The sequence below is a fragment of the Leuciscus leuciscus genome, assembly GCF_965113295.1.
Source record: "Leuciscus leuciscus genome assembly, chromosome: 20".
NCBI lineage: Eukaryota > Metazoa > Chordata > Actinopteri > Cypriniformes > Leuciscidae > Leuciscus > Leuciscus leuciscus.
Window position 1 is genome coordinate 27413115 of NC_138744.1, and position 17682 is coordinate 27430796.

A 17682-nucleotide genomic window follows, 5' to 3' on the forward strand; every position below is an offset into this window, starting at 1 on the left:
TATATATATATATATATATATATATATATATATATATATATATATATATATATATATATATAATATATATTTGGAGGATAAAGGATATATTTATATTTTTTTTAAATATAGGTAAAATCCTTTTTACCTTGTTCAAGTGTCCTTAAACTAGTCTGGAGTTCTTTTGACTTTGAAGAGAGTAAACATGGATAAGTAATGATACTATGGCTTCAGGAAACTTGAAGCAGTTCCTATTTTATTCATATAGTTTTATTGACTGGTCTCACAACAAGGTCACATAGCTGGCAAGCATTCGTTTTTCTACCAGGAGAGAGTATAAAAAAAATTCTTTCATTCTGCTTTCCAATATCAAAAGTAATAACTTTCCAACAGCTCTTGAGATCTATGTGAAGTTTGAGCTCCCACTCAAACTGTGAGTTAGAAACCCAGCTATATTAAGTGAGGCAGCTACAATGAGTCAAGGCAATCCGTTTCCATGGGAGCCTTTAGATTGGTTCTGTAGTCATTATCTGATAGTGTTCGGAGAACTGGAGAAATGCAGCTCCAAAAGTCATCGGTTTTAATATTGCTTGCTCACAAAAAAATGTCCACAATTTGAGAAATATCTCCCTGTCACTTAAAAGCTCACAGCATAGTATAATTCATAAAAGCTGTCTTTTTTTTGATAACCCTAACCCTGAAATTAAACGTGCATTGTGAAGTGGAAAAAGTCATATTTTATGCCAGTCTGAATTTTTGGCAGACAGGATGTTTCAGTGTTACTTTAGTCTTGACGCAATTTAACAGAATCAAAAAAAGAAAAAGAAAAGAGGTCTAGCATTTGGTATCAGGTGTCACTTGGTTTGATATTTTGTGTCTAATGCAATGCAATAAAAAAAATTATAATTAAGTGTGACTTAAATGGTTTGTTCAATAACAACAAAAAAGACAATTCTGTCATCAATTGCCCTTTGCAAAACACAAATGATAGATATTAAAACCTGAGAGATTTCTGTCCCTCCATCAAAGTCCACACAACCAAAACTTTGACACTTCAAAATGTTTCAAAAGACATTGTAAACACAATATTAATCTAGTGGTTAATACAGGTCTTCAAAAGTGACATTATGGCTTTATATGATAATATGATTTAGTCTTTAAAATAAAAAGGTATTAAATGTTCATCAAAGCAGAAGCTCAAATGCACTTGCTTGACGCACGATAATCAATGAGGTTTGTTCTTGTGTGTCACACAAGCACGTTTGAGCTTCTGCAAGAACCAATAAAAGGTTGGTTCTCACATGCCAAGCAAATACAGTTGAGCTTCTGTTTACCACATTTGATGTGCTCTATATGTATGTGTGTTAATTAATGTTTATGCGAATAAAAGCCCAAATTAAATCTGTTTAAGTCTTATAACGCAATCAAGTCTCTTTTGAAGAGTTCTTTGAACAAATCTGTGGGCATTCAAGAAATCAGAAATTGCTCATGCTTCACTAAAAATAGTAAAATTGAACAAAAGTCTTATGGTTTTTGGAATGATATGAGAATGAGTAATTGACAGAATTTTTTTTTTTCAAACAATTTGGGGCCTCTGCACATAATATACCAGTAAATAACGATGAATTGTTTTAAGTTATGGTCTATGTAAACCTCTATCTATAGGTTCGGAAGACAGAACCATCCAGACTGGTTTTTATTGACAATGCAGGAAGACCTCACCAACCACAAGACAATCTCAACTTCAGACTTGTTAAAGGTATTGATGAGTAAGTATTAATATTTGTGAATATTTATACTACCGTACTGTTTACAGCAGGGGTCTCCAACCCTGATCCTGGAAAGATACTTTCCTGGAGACTTCAATTCCAACTAGAGCATGTGAGCGAAGCTGTAATATTTCCTCCGGGCGTGGAAAGCGCCTTTCTGAAGATTCAGCTCTGCTTGCTCAGGGTCGTTCGCTCATCCCAGAATGCTCTTTGTGATATGCTGGTTCGACAATACGTGAAGCAATAGGTCTAAGGTTATGGAGTTCAAATATTGTTTTAAGGAGGTTATGAGCCTTATACATAGCCTAAATGCACGGTAAACATCAAAGTTAGGAATAAAAGAAGAAGAAATTGAAAGTTGTGGAGAAATGGTGAACGTGATTTCACCAAGTACAACATGTTCCTGGATCAACTTCATTGTTGATATGTTGATCCAGGAACATGTCTTAATTGGAAAAATCACTGTGACCCTTGCGGGAGCCGGATATGAGCGACTTTATTTTACCGTGAGTGTGAGTGGTAAATGAGTGGAGGATCGCTTGGGCCATGAGTGATTGAGCGGAGCGTACTAGCATAGAGCAGAATATTGAGCTGAGCATCACACTGCTCTGCTTTACTCACATGCTCTGGTTCCAACCCTTCTCCAAACACGCCTGTCAGCAATTTCCAAGTAACCCTGAACACTTTGATTAGCTGGTAGAGGTGTGTTTAATTGGGGTTGGAGCTAAACTCTGCAGGATAGTAGCTCTCCAGGATAGGGTTGCACCAGTCATTCATAAGTTCTTAAATTAGAGCTTAAGTCAACACTAGAGGCAGGGGCTGTTTGTACGACACCGTTTTCATCAAAACATTTTATAACGTAATGCGTTTTGGCCGTTCGTTTACACGACGGGTTGGGTCGTTTAGTGTCCAAGTCTCTGTGTAAACAACAAAAACGAGAATCTCTAAAGACGATGACATCATGCACATCTGTTTTACGTGTTCAGTCTATAGTGTTTCATCGCCATCGAATGGCCTGGCAGCAGATTTGAATGGGGATAGTTTTGACAATGTCAAATGTCAAATGTCGTCTGTACACAGAAAACTCAAAGAAAAAAACTTCTCAGTTTTAAGCATATTTTTGTCATGTAAAAATACCCTTAGAAACTACTAGATCATTTGTAACTACTCTGTACTATATATGGTTGCACCATTTGTTCTGAAGGCAGAATGTAGCTAGTAGGTCATAAGCTCTCCATTAAGTAATCCGTAGTCGCATAATGCAATGCTTAGTCAAGTCAAGTCAAGTCACCTTCATTTATATATCGCTTTTAACAATACAGATTATTTAAAAGCAGCTTTACAGTGATAATAGGAATTAAAGTAACAGATACATTTATGATTGTTTGGCTTTACAGCAGCTATAGAATAAAGTTATTGTCCAGCTAAAGTTAGTTTTGATTGATTCACTTCCGTTGCCAAGATCATTAGTTATCAGTTAGTTATTAGTTAGAGCTTACCATCAATAATCCAATAGCTGGCTGCAAATATTTGAAGTTGATTCAAGAAATGCCTTGAATTTCAGTTTATCCATGATTCTAACTTATTTTGTGTCATGTAACTAACAATAAAAATATGTTTCCTTTGAAATACGAAACGACTTAATCATTAATAACATTATATACCCCAGTTTACAGACAAGGCTATTTTACATTTCAACTAAGTTTAATACTAAAAACGTAGTGCCCCTTTACGTCAAAACAAGGCTTGTAAGCAACGTACACACAGCTGGTGCAACCGGCCACAGGAGCAGGGGTTAAGACCCCTGGTTTACTGTTATTGTATAAACATATGGCTAGAGTGGTGTGGCCAAGTATAAAACTGGTTAAAATGTGTTAACTATTACTAGTTTGAACCATGACTTCTTACCATTGTGACCTTGAGCAACAAACTGTTCACCCTGAGGAATTATCCCTGTAAAATGCATTGCAAGTACATTTGGATTAAAAAAAAGCCAAGAAGTAGAAAAGTTATGTTTACAGATTCAAATTTTAGAATAAGGATATTGTTATAATTATTGTTAGAAAAAAAATAAGAATGCCCCTCTACTGATAAACATGTACAAAATTCTCAGTGTAAAGGCCCGTTCACACCAAGGATGATAGCTATAACGAGAACGATAAAGATATGTAAAAATAAATAAATAAATAAATAAATCTAAATATAACAGAAAAGCAGAGTTTACACGACAACTAACAATAATGGCACAGAGAAACAATATCTTTGGAATCACTTTAAAAAAAAAAAAAATTCAGCTGATGAATGATGAAAACATTGATAGTCAATCAGAATCCATCCTGCTTTAAAGAGCTGGAGCACTTAAAACGGCAGATGACATAACTGAATGATATTGTGTGTTGGTGTGGCCACTAGTTATCTTTATAGTTATCATTCTTCGTGTGAACAGGCCTTAACTGTGTATTTGTTGATTGCCAGGTTTCCGGAACTTGCTGTTTCAGTGCTGCAGTCAGGATGTCTGGAGAGGATGCTTCTTCGCTCCCTATCTGTGGATCAGGAATTCTGGATGAGCAGAGGAAAGGTGTCCGGACTCAAATCTCTCATCCGGCACATAGAACAGAGAGCCAAGGCCCTTATCCAGCATATACAAGAGAAGAAACTGAGACTTAACAGAGGTCTATAACTCTCCCATGAAGAGATTCTCACATTTTGTAAATAATCAATTACTGAATTTTCAGAGGACACAAAAGATTTATGGAAATTGTATGCTTAGATTTGGTTCGCCCAGATTAATTTATGTGCATGTCTTGAAGTGTGTTTGATGTGCTGTTTACAAAGTCATGCAAACTATGGAAGACAGCTTAAATGTGAGGAGGCAGTGCATTTGCATGGATTTTTGACTGATTTCCCTAATCAGTGTTGAACTTTGATTAACTGATGCTCTCAGTATATGAGAGAAGAGATTCCAGATGGTCATTTGCAAAGCAGGACTCATGCAGAGGCCCATCACTGTGAGGAGACTTACACTATGTCCTAAGCAGACACGATGCAATAAGATTTCAACAACAAGCTATTTATCTTTCCATGCTGCATGTGAATGTAATATTTAATGTACAGTTATGAGGAGTGGGATTTTGGATTAATGAGATTTCATAGTGGAAGGGATTACTCAGTCTAATGTTGCTGACAAAAAAAATAAATAAAATAAAATATTGGTGTAGAACCAAAGTAAATTTCAGAAACAGTTACAAAGAAATTGCAAGGAACATTATGAATTAAATGCGAAAATCTTTTGCTCATTTACAACTAAAAAAAATAATAAAATAAATGTAAAAGCCAAACAATTGACAAAATCTTTCGCTCATCTACATTGGACAAAACCAGAATTTACATGGAAGAAATGGAGCTTTGGTATAGAATGTCTTGCAAGGCTTTCTGGTGCATTTAGAAAAGGTAACTGCATCTGTAAATGAAAAATGAGGCTAAGCTTAAAAAAACAATGGAATTATGTTGTACAAGCTAAATCTTTAATGAAGGCTGATATACAGTCTAGAATAGGTGCTGAGGACTATGAAACTGTGGTGTGGAGTGAAACTGAGCTGTATCCAGGTTTCTCCTGCTGGCTCCTACAGGGCACTCAGTGCCTAAAGGCACCGTTGTGAACAAAACTGCTGAGTCTAAATTGGTGCTGTCCTATGCAGAGTTATCATACATAATTCTAGGTTTTTGTCTTGGTCTTATAGGCTACATACTGTACACACACTGCAGTTAAATATGGTTGTTTGAGCAATAATACTTTAGACCAGTGGATCTCTGCCTTTCTGACTCCTATTTGGCCTCCCATTGTCAAAAACAATATTCAAAGGCCCCATGACTTCTCCAGTTTTTGATTTACTTGATAAGGATTAAAGTATACATTTTCTATCTGAATCTTTTCCAAATTTTTTACTTGATAACCCAATTTCTACTCAATGTTATTATTATTTTAAAGCTTGGCATAACTAGAAAAATATATATTCATAGTTGAGGGATGAATTAAAATAAGAAAAACCCAGATTTTTCTATGTTTGTTATGTTTTACTTTGTTTTGGCTTATTTTAATGCTTGCTTTCTCTTATTTTAAATATTTTTAAGTCATCTTGAGGCCCCCTTGGAAGTTTGCCGAGACCCCCTAGTGCGCCCCGGAACCCTGGTTCACAACTACTGTTTTAATTGATAGTGATATTCAATTCTTGAATGAATTGTTCTTTTAAGCTGGTAACCATTCGATCAGGTTCACATAATCAAATTGATATGAACTTTAGTTCCAGGTTGATGACTCAAGATATCCAAAGTACATCCAAAGTAGCATGCACGCTTGTGGAGCACCGATTGAGCCAATAAGCATGTCCAGAACTGTAATTGAACCAAAGAACCGGTTTGAAATGAATGAATCCAAGCTACATGCAGAGCTGAAAGTCAGCTTTTTAGTCATGTCCGACTAAAAAAACCAATGAGCCGATACGGTCAAAGTTTTCCAAGGAACCTCAGAAAACTTGGACAACCGACTCATTCGGATCTTTTTGAGTTGGTTTTCTTTTTATTCGTTCATTTCAAACCAGTTCTTTGGTTCAATAACCCATCTGAACATGGTTATTGGCTCAAGGAGTGTGCTACTTTGGATGTGCATCTTGCTCTATCAACCTAAAACGAAAGGCTTGATTCAGTTCAATTCTGTGAACCGGCCTGGGGTGTATTTCCCGAAAACATGGTTAGTCAACTATGGTCGCAAGTTCCGTCGTTACCAGCATAGTTCAACGAGTCGGTGTTTCCCGAAACCATCGTTCCAACAAACATTCGCAAACAGCATCGCAAAGTTGTGTGGTTGGAACGACAGCCCTCGAGTTACAAGCATAGTGAAGTCTTTATGAAGACTGGGTTGTTTGCATGACATGTGGACTTAATAAATCTTTGTCGTGAGCAAAATAAGCAAGCTGACATTCAGTACAACCTGTGTCTTTTATTTAGAATACATACAAATTGTTTTACAATTTTTGTAAAAACTTTTTACAAACGTTTGTCAAGAGATTTAAAGCGTCGTTTTTGAAGAGTGCGCATGTGCGAACATGCTCTACTACATAAGAACGAGCCGATGATTGAATCTGGAAATAAAGCAAAATAACTATTATTTAGTATTAATTCGATCTCGATTACTCCAACAAGCGCATGACAACATTAAACAACGTGGTTGAACGACCAATTTGCGACAATAAGGTTTCGGGAAACAGTCGTGTATAGTTAGTTGATTTCTTCAACGATGCATCGTACTACGGTAGTTAACCAGCGAGTTACGTTGTTGTACAGGAAACACACAACAGTTACCCACTTAAAAGAATGATTCGTTCAAGAATAGAACATCACTCATATTTACACATGGTTGTTACTGACCAAACATTGTAGTGTGTACGTGGACTTTTGATGTTTTGCATAATTAAAAAGTCATTATTTTTGGAAATGTAATTATAAATTACTGGAACTGTGGAATATTGATTGTTCTGTTCTGAAAATTGAATGTAACTGGCTGAATTAGAAATTGGTCTTAAATAAATGTGTTTATGAAGACTGGGCAAAAACCTCAATCATAAGAAGAATCACAAGTATCTGATGCTTACACACACACACACACACACACACACACACACACGATCATTTTTGGAGTTTGCACTTTTGAGTTTATCTTTCTTTGGTCAAACACATCTGGAAACTTTTAAATAATCCAACAATATTCAACAGATATCAGTTCAATCAGAGCAGAGTTTAGAGTGGCTATATCGAGCCCATCTGTTCATGAGCTGATCTTGTCACTTCCTATAAGCCTCATACTGATCGCACATTTGGAGACTAGGAGCATGCAGAGGGAGAAAAATTAATGATATCAGCGAAACATTAAATCTCCCTTTCATCCAGTTTAAATTCCCACAGGTCTCATTTACATTTGCCTAATGTGGGCGAGAGATTCCTGCCTGTGTTCTGCTTCCAATTTCACTTCAAAGTTCTTTGACTGCTTCTTTTTAAACTTAGGAAGAGAGTTCACAAAGAGCATTTCTACAAAGAGCAGAAAGTGTAACCCCCGAGAACATCAGACTTGTTTGGTATAAATGCTGAATGCAGAGATATTTTATATTCTTGATGAGGCGATATTATATTTAAAATGGCAAGGAAAGTGTTATAGTGTTATTACTGTTTTGTAAGAAAGGATGGGTAAAGCTTATGTACTCATACAGTAGGTCTCATAAGAGCCAATTGACACTTGGTCAGGACCCCTCAGTGCCACACTTTTTTCGATGTGGAGTGTACTCCATTGCTTTCAATGAGAAAACGTTGGCATCATACACAGATGCAATGGGCATGGGAATTTTATCATCATGATGAAAGTATTTATTGTGGTATAATTTTTCCATTACGACATACATGTAGTTTTCAATTTAATCCGCCAGCATAATTTTATTTACTTTTATTTTACTTCTTGATTTACAGTATTTAGACATAATATAAAACACAGGAAATAACAGGCAAATACGACTACAATCACAATTTATTAAAAGAGAACAAATATTCCATGTGTTCCGAGGCCAAACTATTGATTTGCCACCAGAATAAGCGTTATGTCAGCTTTAATTGTGAAATGGTATTGGCTCTCGAGTGTCTAATGACCAACTGTGTCATGCTAATTTTGGGGTGTATCATTCATATCATTTGGAAGCTTCGTATACTCTTAATACAGGCTTTAGTATTCTGAGAAAACAGTTTCCCCCAATGCGCTTCAGAGACTGAAGCAATGCGAAGTGAACCATATCAGCAGGTATCAATAGTCTGTATTCATCATTCAAAAAGAAAAACCAAGTATATCAGGCCAAGCTACTCCGTGATATGGACAAAAGCGGCCCAGGCCCGGCAGCCTTAAAGGAGCTGCGAAGCACAACTGACCTCGGCCCGCGCGCCACTAAAGACACAGCCCAGGCAATCGGGCACACGATGGCCAATTTGGTGGTCCTTGAGAGCCACCTTTTGCTCAACTTAAAGGAACACTTCACCTATTTGCATTAAGCTTTGTATCGTTAGAAACCCAGTCATATTTTTGAATGGTCGTGCATTATTCCCTCATTTTCCCCTGAGATGGGAGAAATACAGATTTCAGTGTTGCAGTTCCTGCTTATAATGATGTAAAAATCTTAATTTTGCGTCATTCCAAGCAGGAAGTCCCATATCTTTGTAGAGGGGTTGAGACTACAAACACTCATTCCTCATTTTTCCAGGGGGCGGGGCCCACTCACGCTACAGACCTATTACAGATCAGTAGGTGGGACTTCACTTGCAGAAACTAAAAGCAAAATCCGCCATCTTGTTTGGAAGCTAAGCTAACAGGCGCTATGGAGCCAGATGTGAAGTTACGACAATGGCGGAAGGTACTCAATATGATAAGGAAGCCGCAATATAGCGAAGAGCAGCTGAGGCTGATGGAGGAACAGGAGGTGGCTTCTGCAGCCGAGGCAGAACACCTGCCTGTCGCGGACGATGAGCCCGGACTGGCTCAAGCTGGGGCGGATTGGTGGTGCCTGTGCTCTCACTCTGCACCTACGGACACAGAGAGTGTTGCTGCAAAGAATTTCTACAATGGCAATTTCTCCTGGACGAAATCTCTGAAACAGACGAGGACACTGACATTTGTGTTGTGAACCATCCTAGTTCCTGGATTAGTGGGAGTGGCTTGCGGAGCTGTGCAATGTGGTGCATTGTGGGAGTTGTTGTCTTCCATACAAATGCGCCCTAAAGTTACTTTCTGTCTTTCCTCGGTCAAGAATGCACCAAATACGAAATTTATGTTACATTTTCGACTACATATATGACCCACTTTCAATAAAGATTAATGTTCCCACGGGTGAAATGCTCCTTTAACAGAGATCAAGGACGCTGACAAAACAGCTTTCCTCGACTCCCCGTTTTACCCCTCGGGCTTGTTTGGTCCTGCTATAGGAGAGGAAGAATTGTCAAGACTCGTTAAATCATCTAAATCAACAACATGTATGTTAGACCCTATACTGACTAAACTATTAAAAGAGATGCTTCCAGAGGTCATAGATCCTCTTCTTAATATCATTAGTTCATTTCAGTTGTGCGCAGAGCATACATGCTAGTTGGAAGTCACCTATAATCCTTTTGGTGTATAGTCCAGCTTTTTGGCCCAGACACAGCCATCGCCATCGCAAGGCGACAACATGGTCAGCTTGTCGCCGCTAGTTCTTTTAGGTCGGCTTGGTGTGTCAAGGCCTTAAAGGGGTCATATAATGCCATTTTTGTACAAGCTATTATGATTCTTTAGGGTCTAAATTAAAAGTTTGTAATATACTTTCATTAAATTCTCATTAGTATTGTAAGAAAACACTAATTTTACCTGGTCAAAAACAGCTCTGTTTTCAGCACGCCGTTTGATTGCATGTGTCTTTAAATGATAATGAGCTTTGCTCACCCCGCCCCTCTGTTCTGTGCGGACACCGTTTGTAATAACACAATAACCATAACGCGTTGTTCATTATAAAGGTGGGATTATGAATTATATTGAGAACGTCGTACATAGAAAACATGCCGTAATGTACCCTGAGTGTAAAAATAGCCGCATTCGTGAAGCATGCGAGCGATTTGCAAAGATTAATATAAATATTAATATAAAGGTTAATAAAACGTTACACTCACTTCAGTTCTCCTGGAGGTGCAGCAAGAACACGAATAGTTGGTACCGATCCTTTTTTCAGGAGCAGCTTCTTAGCAAAAACAGCTTTATACTGACCTAGTTTATAAAGCAGTCTGGTGTGTGAAATGATTCGCGCTCGCAAACATGAAAGCATTGACGTTGATCGTGAGTAATATTCCCTTCGAAAAAAAACTCAGCCACTTCAGCGGTTCGGATTTAGGAACATCAGTATGACTGCTGTGTTCGTTATTGCACCGAAGAACAGAACACCGCCATTCTGCTCATAGACAGACAGTGCACCAGCTATCAACAATGACCGCGCCGGTCCGCGCGGGCTATGATTGACAGCTCGCTCACGAGCAAGGGTGGGTCTGTGTTGAAACGCTCCTGTCAATCAGCAATTGTGGGAGGGGCGTCGATTTTGTGACGTCACAATATCGAACAGCCTGATTTGAGATGGGGGGAAACGTATAAGAAGATTTAAAAAAAAAACACTGGATGGATTTCTATCATTTTATGATGGTTGTGTACTGGCACTGCCAACACACATTTCAGTACAATCAACTTGTAAAAGTGCATGTACCATTATATGACCCCTTTAAGGGAAAACATTTTAACCACGTAATAACAAAACACTCAAGAAACCTCAGAAATTCACATTTTGGTGTAAAGGATGAAAGTATAAAATTTCCCTTCCTGCAATTAACAAATATTAATTGTGAAAAGTAAAGAAATAATTTCCTTGAAGAACATTTGCTTCATTGCTTGATCAGAATTACTTAATTCCCTAATATCAGCCTGTCCGTTAAGTAATCCAAAATATAATTGCTTTTCTATGTTTTATAATCAGCTTAGCCTAATTTCCCAAAGACCATATCATATAAGCGTTTAATTTCCTTCCAAGTCCTTGGTTTTGCAATTTATAAATAAGTGCAACTCGATCGCAGTTGTCTTACAAGGTCAGGATAAAAAAAGATGAAATATAAAACTACACACTCTCATCATTAGGCAAGAGATTAGTGGACCAAGCCATTATTGCTGGACCATGTAAAAGGGTTTCTCAGAAGACTGTGTGTAAAGCAGAAGTCTCTGCCATGTGTTACCTTTGGCCTGCATCCATTTTAATAGAAACATCATTTTAATTCATCATAACCAGGGAGTGATTAAACTAAGTGTAATTAGAGAGAAAGACAAAGAATGTGAAAAAAATTCTCCAGATAAAAGTGAGCTCTTTTTTAACCTCTGTTCTCTGTTTCTGTTGACAAGTGAGCACATAATGTATTCTTCCCCTTGAGCATAGATAAAAGCATCATCCATGCCTCACACAGTAAAACTGTAGTTGTGTGTCTTCACATATTTAGTGATATTTTGTTAGACCAGGGGTACCCAGTCCTGAGATCTACTATCTGCAGAGTTCAGTTCCAACCCTGATCAAACACACATTCCTGTAATTGTCAAGAGCTCCTGAATATCTAGTGGGTTTAGTTGTTTTGATCAGGGATGGAACTGAACTTTGCAAGAAGTTAGATCCCCAGGAACACGCATGTGTTAGAGCATCTTTGTGAACTTACCTAGGGTGCTTTCTTTTTTTGGTCACAGTTTAACTCTCTAATACTCAATCATGCTAAAGTTACTAATAGTTATACTTAGAAAACAAACCCTTAAAGGGATAGTTCACCCAAAAAGGACAATTATGTCATCCTTTACTCACTCTCATGTCATTCTAAACCTGTATGACAATCTTTCTTCTCATGAACATAAAAATATATATATTTTGAGAAATCTTTTTTTTTCTTCTTCTTTTAAATATGCCAATGTCACTGAAACGTTGATGACCAAAATTCTTCCCCAAAAAATAATTTTGTGTTCCACATGAGAAAGAAAATGACATTAGGGAGAATAAATGACATATTTTCATTTTTTTTGTGAACTCCCTTTATATACATTTTGTACATTTGTATACATATACATGGTATACATTTTGGTACTCAACTACTGGACTCCATGGCTGTATTCCAGTCCAAAATTGTCATGCCCTTCACTCGCTAACTTCCCTCCGTCTCGTTCACTCGGATGTACGGCATTGCTTATGTTGCATTGCTTACATTGAGTGCCCACTACTGGCGGAACCTTTGCAATAGGCTGAATTGGAACGTGCTAAGCCCTTGATCACTTAGATCCACTATGGGGTTGATTTCAGGCTTGTGCACAATTCAGAACTGAATTGAGAATGACTCCTTAATTCCAATTCAATTCTTGAATTTGAATTTGAATTGATGTCAAAAACAGGATCTAGAATTACAATTCGAATTTGAATTAAAGGAAGCAGAATTGCAATTCAATAAAAATTCAAAGAAATTCATATACATATTTTAAGTGAAGTGTTTAACAATGAAGCTTTACAGTATATGTCAGATATGATTGCATTATAAATGATATTAGTTTGAACTACTTGTACAGATTACATTAAAATGATATGTTTTCCCCCAGCAATGAATGTTAAAAGCTCTAGTCACAGAACAAATAATTAAGTTTGATTTATTGTAATTGTAATTTTGAGGAACATGATGGAACATGACTCTATTTCCCAGAATGCTTTACTTTAACCAAGTATTGGTTGCTAAACAATTTGAGGTGGACATTTGTTTGAAAGCACAATTTAATGGGCAACACTGGACTTTAAGTTTCAGAAGTCCCTTACGACTTCATTCTGCACCTGTTGAGAGAATCTTTAGTGTTGCAGGAAAGATATTCAGACCAAAACGGTGCAGACTCAATGTAAAAACATTTGAGGAGCTATTGAGAATTAGATGCAACAGTGATGCTTACGGTGGCCGAGAAGGGTCACAACACAAACAAAAACCACAACAACTACATATTCAGAAAACACCTCCAAATTCAGAAAACACATGCAAACGCCACAACAACTACATATTCAGAAAACACCTCCAAATTCAGAAAACACATACAAACGCCACAACAACTACATATTCAGAAAACAACTTCGTCGATTTCACATCACGTACGCTACAGTGACGGCTACAAGAGGTAAGTGTTTCCAGAGCCTGTCTACGGCCTTATTAGACATTCTCTGGTGTTTCTCTTTTATTATGACAGACTTGTACCGAAGTGGTTTGCAGCACAAAACGGACAGAACATTTCAATCTGAAAAATAAATAGTTAAGATATCAGGACGACAATGTAAAAACGCCGGTAATGCATCTATTTAGTGACCAGAAGTGAGCTAGCCAGCTAGTTTCCAGCTAACAACGTTGGCAGAACGTTTAACAATTATCTGCGTGGACTAGTAATACGTTATGGGGACAATAACTTAATATGTTGAAAACACACAAAACCATTTCGGTATCAGAGCACATCGACAAGTCTGTAATAATAAAAGAGAAACACTTACCTCTTGTAGCTTGCTCAGTTGGGGATATTTTGGGGATATTTTATTTTATCAATCAATAAATTCCTCTTGAAACAAACTTTGTTGTATTATTTAAATTTAATACTGTGAAGCTGCTTTGATACAATCTGTATTGTGAAAAGCGCTATACAAATAAACTTGACGCCGTCACTGATTATGGCCCCCCTGGAAACATTTCCGTTGTGTCTTTGCAGTTTGCAGTTCGTTTCCCTATTTGCTCGTGCTGTGAATATTTGCAGCGTGCGTGATGTGAAATCGACGAAGTTGTTTTCTGAATATGTAGTTGTTGTGGCGTTTGTATGTGTTTTCTGAATATGTAGTTGTTGTGGCGTTTGTATGTGTTTTCTGAATTCGGAGGTGTTTTCTGAATATGTAGTTGTTGTGGCGGCGTTTGCATGTGTTTTCTGAATATGTAGTTGTTGTGGCGTTTGTTTGTGTTGTGACCCTTCTCGGCCACCGTAGATGCTCAGTAATTTTTTGCATTGGAATAAATGATAACTGCATTTACAACAACTTTGTGTTTGTGTGATTACTTTGAAATGAAAATTACATAGGAACAAAACTAATTAAACAAGGGGTAATGAGGGGGTAATTTATTTCAAGAATTTGATCAATATCTATTTTAGAACAAAATGTATGCAGGGTTGAGGAGTAAATAGTTACGTGAAATGAAATTTGTGTTATTAAATTACAAAATTAATGTAATTGTATTTAGTTGTATTACTGAGGTAAAATGTTTAATTCAATTAGTTACTAATCAACTTAAAACGAAATTGCTTTGCATTGATAAAGTTATCCAAATAAAGTAATCAAAACCACATCTATAATGGGTAACTAATAACAGTAAGCAATAACATTTCCAAAGTAACCTTCCTAACACTGAATTCATGCGAGACTCAACACATTCTTTCTGTTGTGTGACTGTGTGGAATTTCTTTGAATTGCCATGAATTTAATTCCACTTCCTGTCATTCCAATTCAAATTCAATTCAACGTCCTGTGGGGCGGAGTAAATTCAATTCAAATTCCAATTCATGAATTGAATGGAGGCCAATTCTGAAATTCTGAATTTTGCACAAGCCTGGTTGATTTATTATTAAAGAAAAATCGTGTTGCGTGTCTAAAAGTGGACTGGAACGCAGCCCACATAGCAGCTTTTTATGGCCACAGCCCAAGAGGACATCTGACCGACATGTAAAGCAACCAATTACAGTTTTTTTGTTTTAGTTTTTTTCAGCATCATGTTTAGGGGCGTAAAAAAAGTTGATGTTGATCCAGATGAGCCCTCATTGTCACAGTTGTAAACACAACAGCTTTATTCTTCCATAAGTGTCATGACTGCTTTGTTTCCAGGTGGACCATTAAAGAACGCTACATACACGTCTCCTGGAAATCATGGAGAATTCAGGCAACAACAACAAAAAAAATTACATTTACATTACATTTAGCAGACACTTTGCAGCATTGGCTGCAGCATTCTGGATCAGTTGCAGAGGTTTGACAGTGCAAGTTGGAAGACCAGCCAGGAGCGCATTACAATTACAAGGAGCGCAAAGACAAACCAGTCTGGATAGAACAAGCGATTGGACAAGGAGTTGTGTAGCATGCTCTGATAGGAAGGGCCTGATCCTCCTAATGTTGTACAAGGCAAATCTACATGACCGATCAGTTCTAGCAATGTGGTTCTATCACGACACCCTAAAGGACCTACCTGAGAGGTAAGACTTGAACCATTGGAGTGCGGTTCCTGAGATGCCCTTCATCTTTAGGATTGACAGGAGGATCTGGTGGTTAACTGTGTGAAAGGGAGCAGACAGATCCAACAGGATGAGAACTGAGGATTTGGAAGCTGCTCTTGCCAGTCTCTGAGCTTCAATTACTGAGAGCAGGGCAGACTCAGCTGAGTGTCCGCTTTTGAAATCAGACTGATTGTTGTCCAAGAGGTTGTTCTGTGTAAGGAAGGAAGAGATCTGATTGAAAACAACTATGAGAGGAGTACCATCCTCAGGGAAGGATGAGAGTAGCACATCAAGCTCCTCCAAGAAACTGCCAAGCTGACCTGGTGGACGATATACAACTACAAAATGGATTTTAATAGGGCTAGTGATGGTAATTGAATGTGATTCAAATGAGCTGTTGTCACACAGACATGGTAAAGGATCAAATTTCCAATAATTTCAACTCAATCGTTTTTTAAGTTTGCGCAGAAAGAACTTAAGAGTTTTCTGTTAAAACGGTGTTGTGTTAGCGGCCCCTAAGTTAATAACTAATGATCGTTGCGACAGAAGTGAATCAATCAAACTAACTTTAGCTGGACAATAACTTTATTCTAGAGCTGCTACAGTATAAAGCCAAAACAATCTCTGTTACTTTAATTTCCTATTATCAATGTAAAGCTGCTTTGGAACAATCTACATTGTTAAAAGCACCATATAAATGAAGATGACTTGACTCATTTGAGATGAGCAGATCAGTTCCTCCACCCCTTCCAGTCAGGCGAGGGGTGTGTGAGAAAGTGAAGTTAGTGGAGAGGGCAGCCGGTGTGGCAGTGTCCTCTGGTCTGATCCGGGGCCCGTATCCCTAAAGAATTTGTGCGCAAAAAGTGGCTCCTAGCGGCCAAATTCTAAGAAAAGTCTCAGAGTCATGACGTTTTCTTAGAATTTCCCCTAAAAGTGACACGAAAATCCCAGTTAATATAAAAGCTATTCCTCAAGATTCCTAGCGCTTAAAAGGGCTCCTAAGGCGAGATCTGCTAAGAGCAGGGAAGAGGACTTTTAGTGGCTTAGGAGTTCCCCTAAGCAGCTGCACAAAATGGCCAACAGAGGAGGCAGGAGAGATGTCCTGCAAACACTGGATGACAGGGAATTATTGAGACGCTACAGATTGGATCGTGCAGGAATCATGTTTGTGGTGGATCTCCTTAGAGATGCAATTACTTCACCAACTCGACGCCACAACGCTATTACACCGGAGAAGAAAGTAATCACAACCCTGAGGTATTTGGCAACAGGGAAAATGCAACAATGCAGCAGTGATGACTTGGGTCTGTCCCAATCCTCCGTCAGCAGAGTCATCACCCAAACACTGACAGCTTTGTCACAACCTAACCTATTAATATGAGCAAATAAGACATGAATCATTATTTGAACAGGGTGTAATGAGCTTAAGTTTTCACATATTTTAGATTCTAATGTTAGGCTATAACCCCTACAGCTTACTATTCCATTTTCCAGATATTTTCTTGAATGTGAAATATTATTTACAATTACAGTCTGCATAAGATTAGAGTGTATAATTATGTTTATTGATTTGAGGGTACATCCTTTGCTCATTATCACCAAAAGTTCATTTTCATCAAACTTGTAGGATCAACCAATCACGGCTTTTGAAATGATGACTCATACCTAGCAACGGGGTCAACCACACCTCCTCACTAAGATAGGATTTTCCATCCATTCCTTGATCAGAGTTCATTGAAAATGTTCTGGAATCACTTCTAAGCTAAAACTCCTGGCAAGGAATTTTTAGGTTAAGTTAGGAGCTCTCTGAGAGGATTCTCAGAATCTTTAGGGATACGGGCCCAGGTCTCAGTCAGGGCCAGTAGGCTGAGACTAGAATGACTAGAAATAGATGTAATGAAATCAGCTTTGTTTACAGCAGACTGGCAATTCCAGAGACCAATAGGAAAAGAGAATATAGTACTAGAAGACACCGGAAAGGTACTCAGGTTGTTAGGATTGAACTGCCTCCGATGTGTGATATTTGATTTACGCATGTTA

General features: G+C 37.8%; 2 protein-coding genes across 4 annotated transcripts in view; both read left to right on the forward strand.

Moving 5' to 3' along the window:
• gask1a (golgi associated kinase 1A) overlaps window positions 1-8291 on the forward strand; it is a 40971-nt gene extending 32680 nt beyond the window's left edge. Inside the window, exons 4-5 of one of the 3 annotated variants that reach the window (XM_082150326.1) lie at window positions 1645-1738; window positions 4224-4446. In XM_082150326.1, the coding sequence (XP_082006452.1) occupies window positions 1645-1738; window positions 4224-4315 (186 nt within the window). In that variant the 3' untranslated portion in view covers window positions 4316-4446. Of the gene's footprint in view, window positions 1-1644; window positions 1749-4223 lie in introns of all 3 variants that reach the window. The other 2 variants (XM_082150325.1, XM_082150327.1) reach the window with 2 other exon arrangements.
• The window catches only part of ddc (dopa decarboxylase), a 229050-nt gene that overhangs the window by 151584 nt on the left and 59784 nt on the right, over window positions 1-17682 (forward strand). The gene's annotated exons all lie outside the window — the stretch shown is intronic.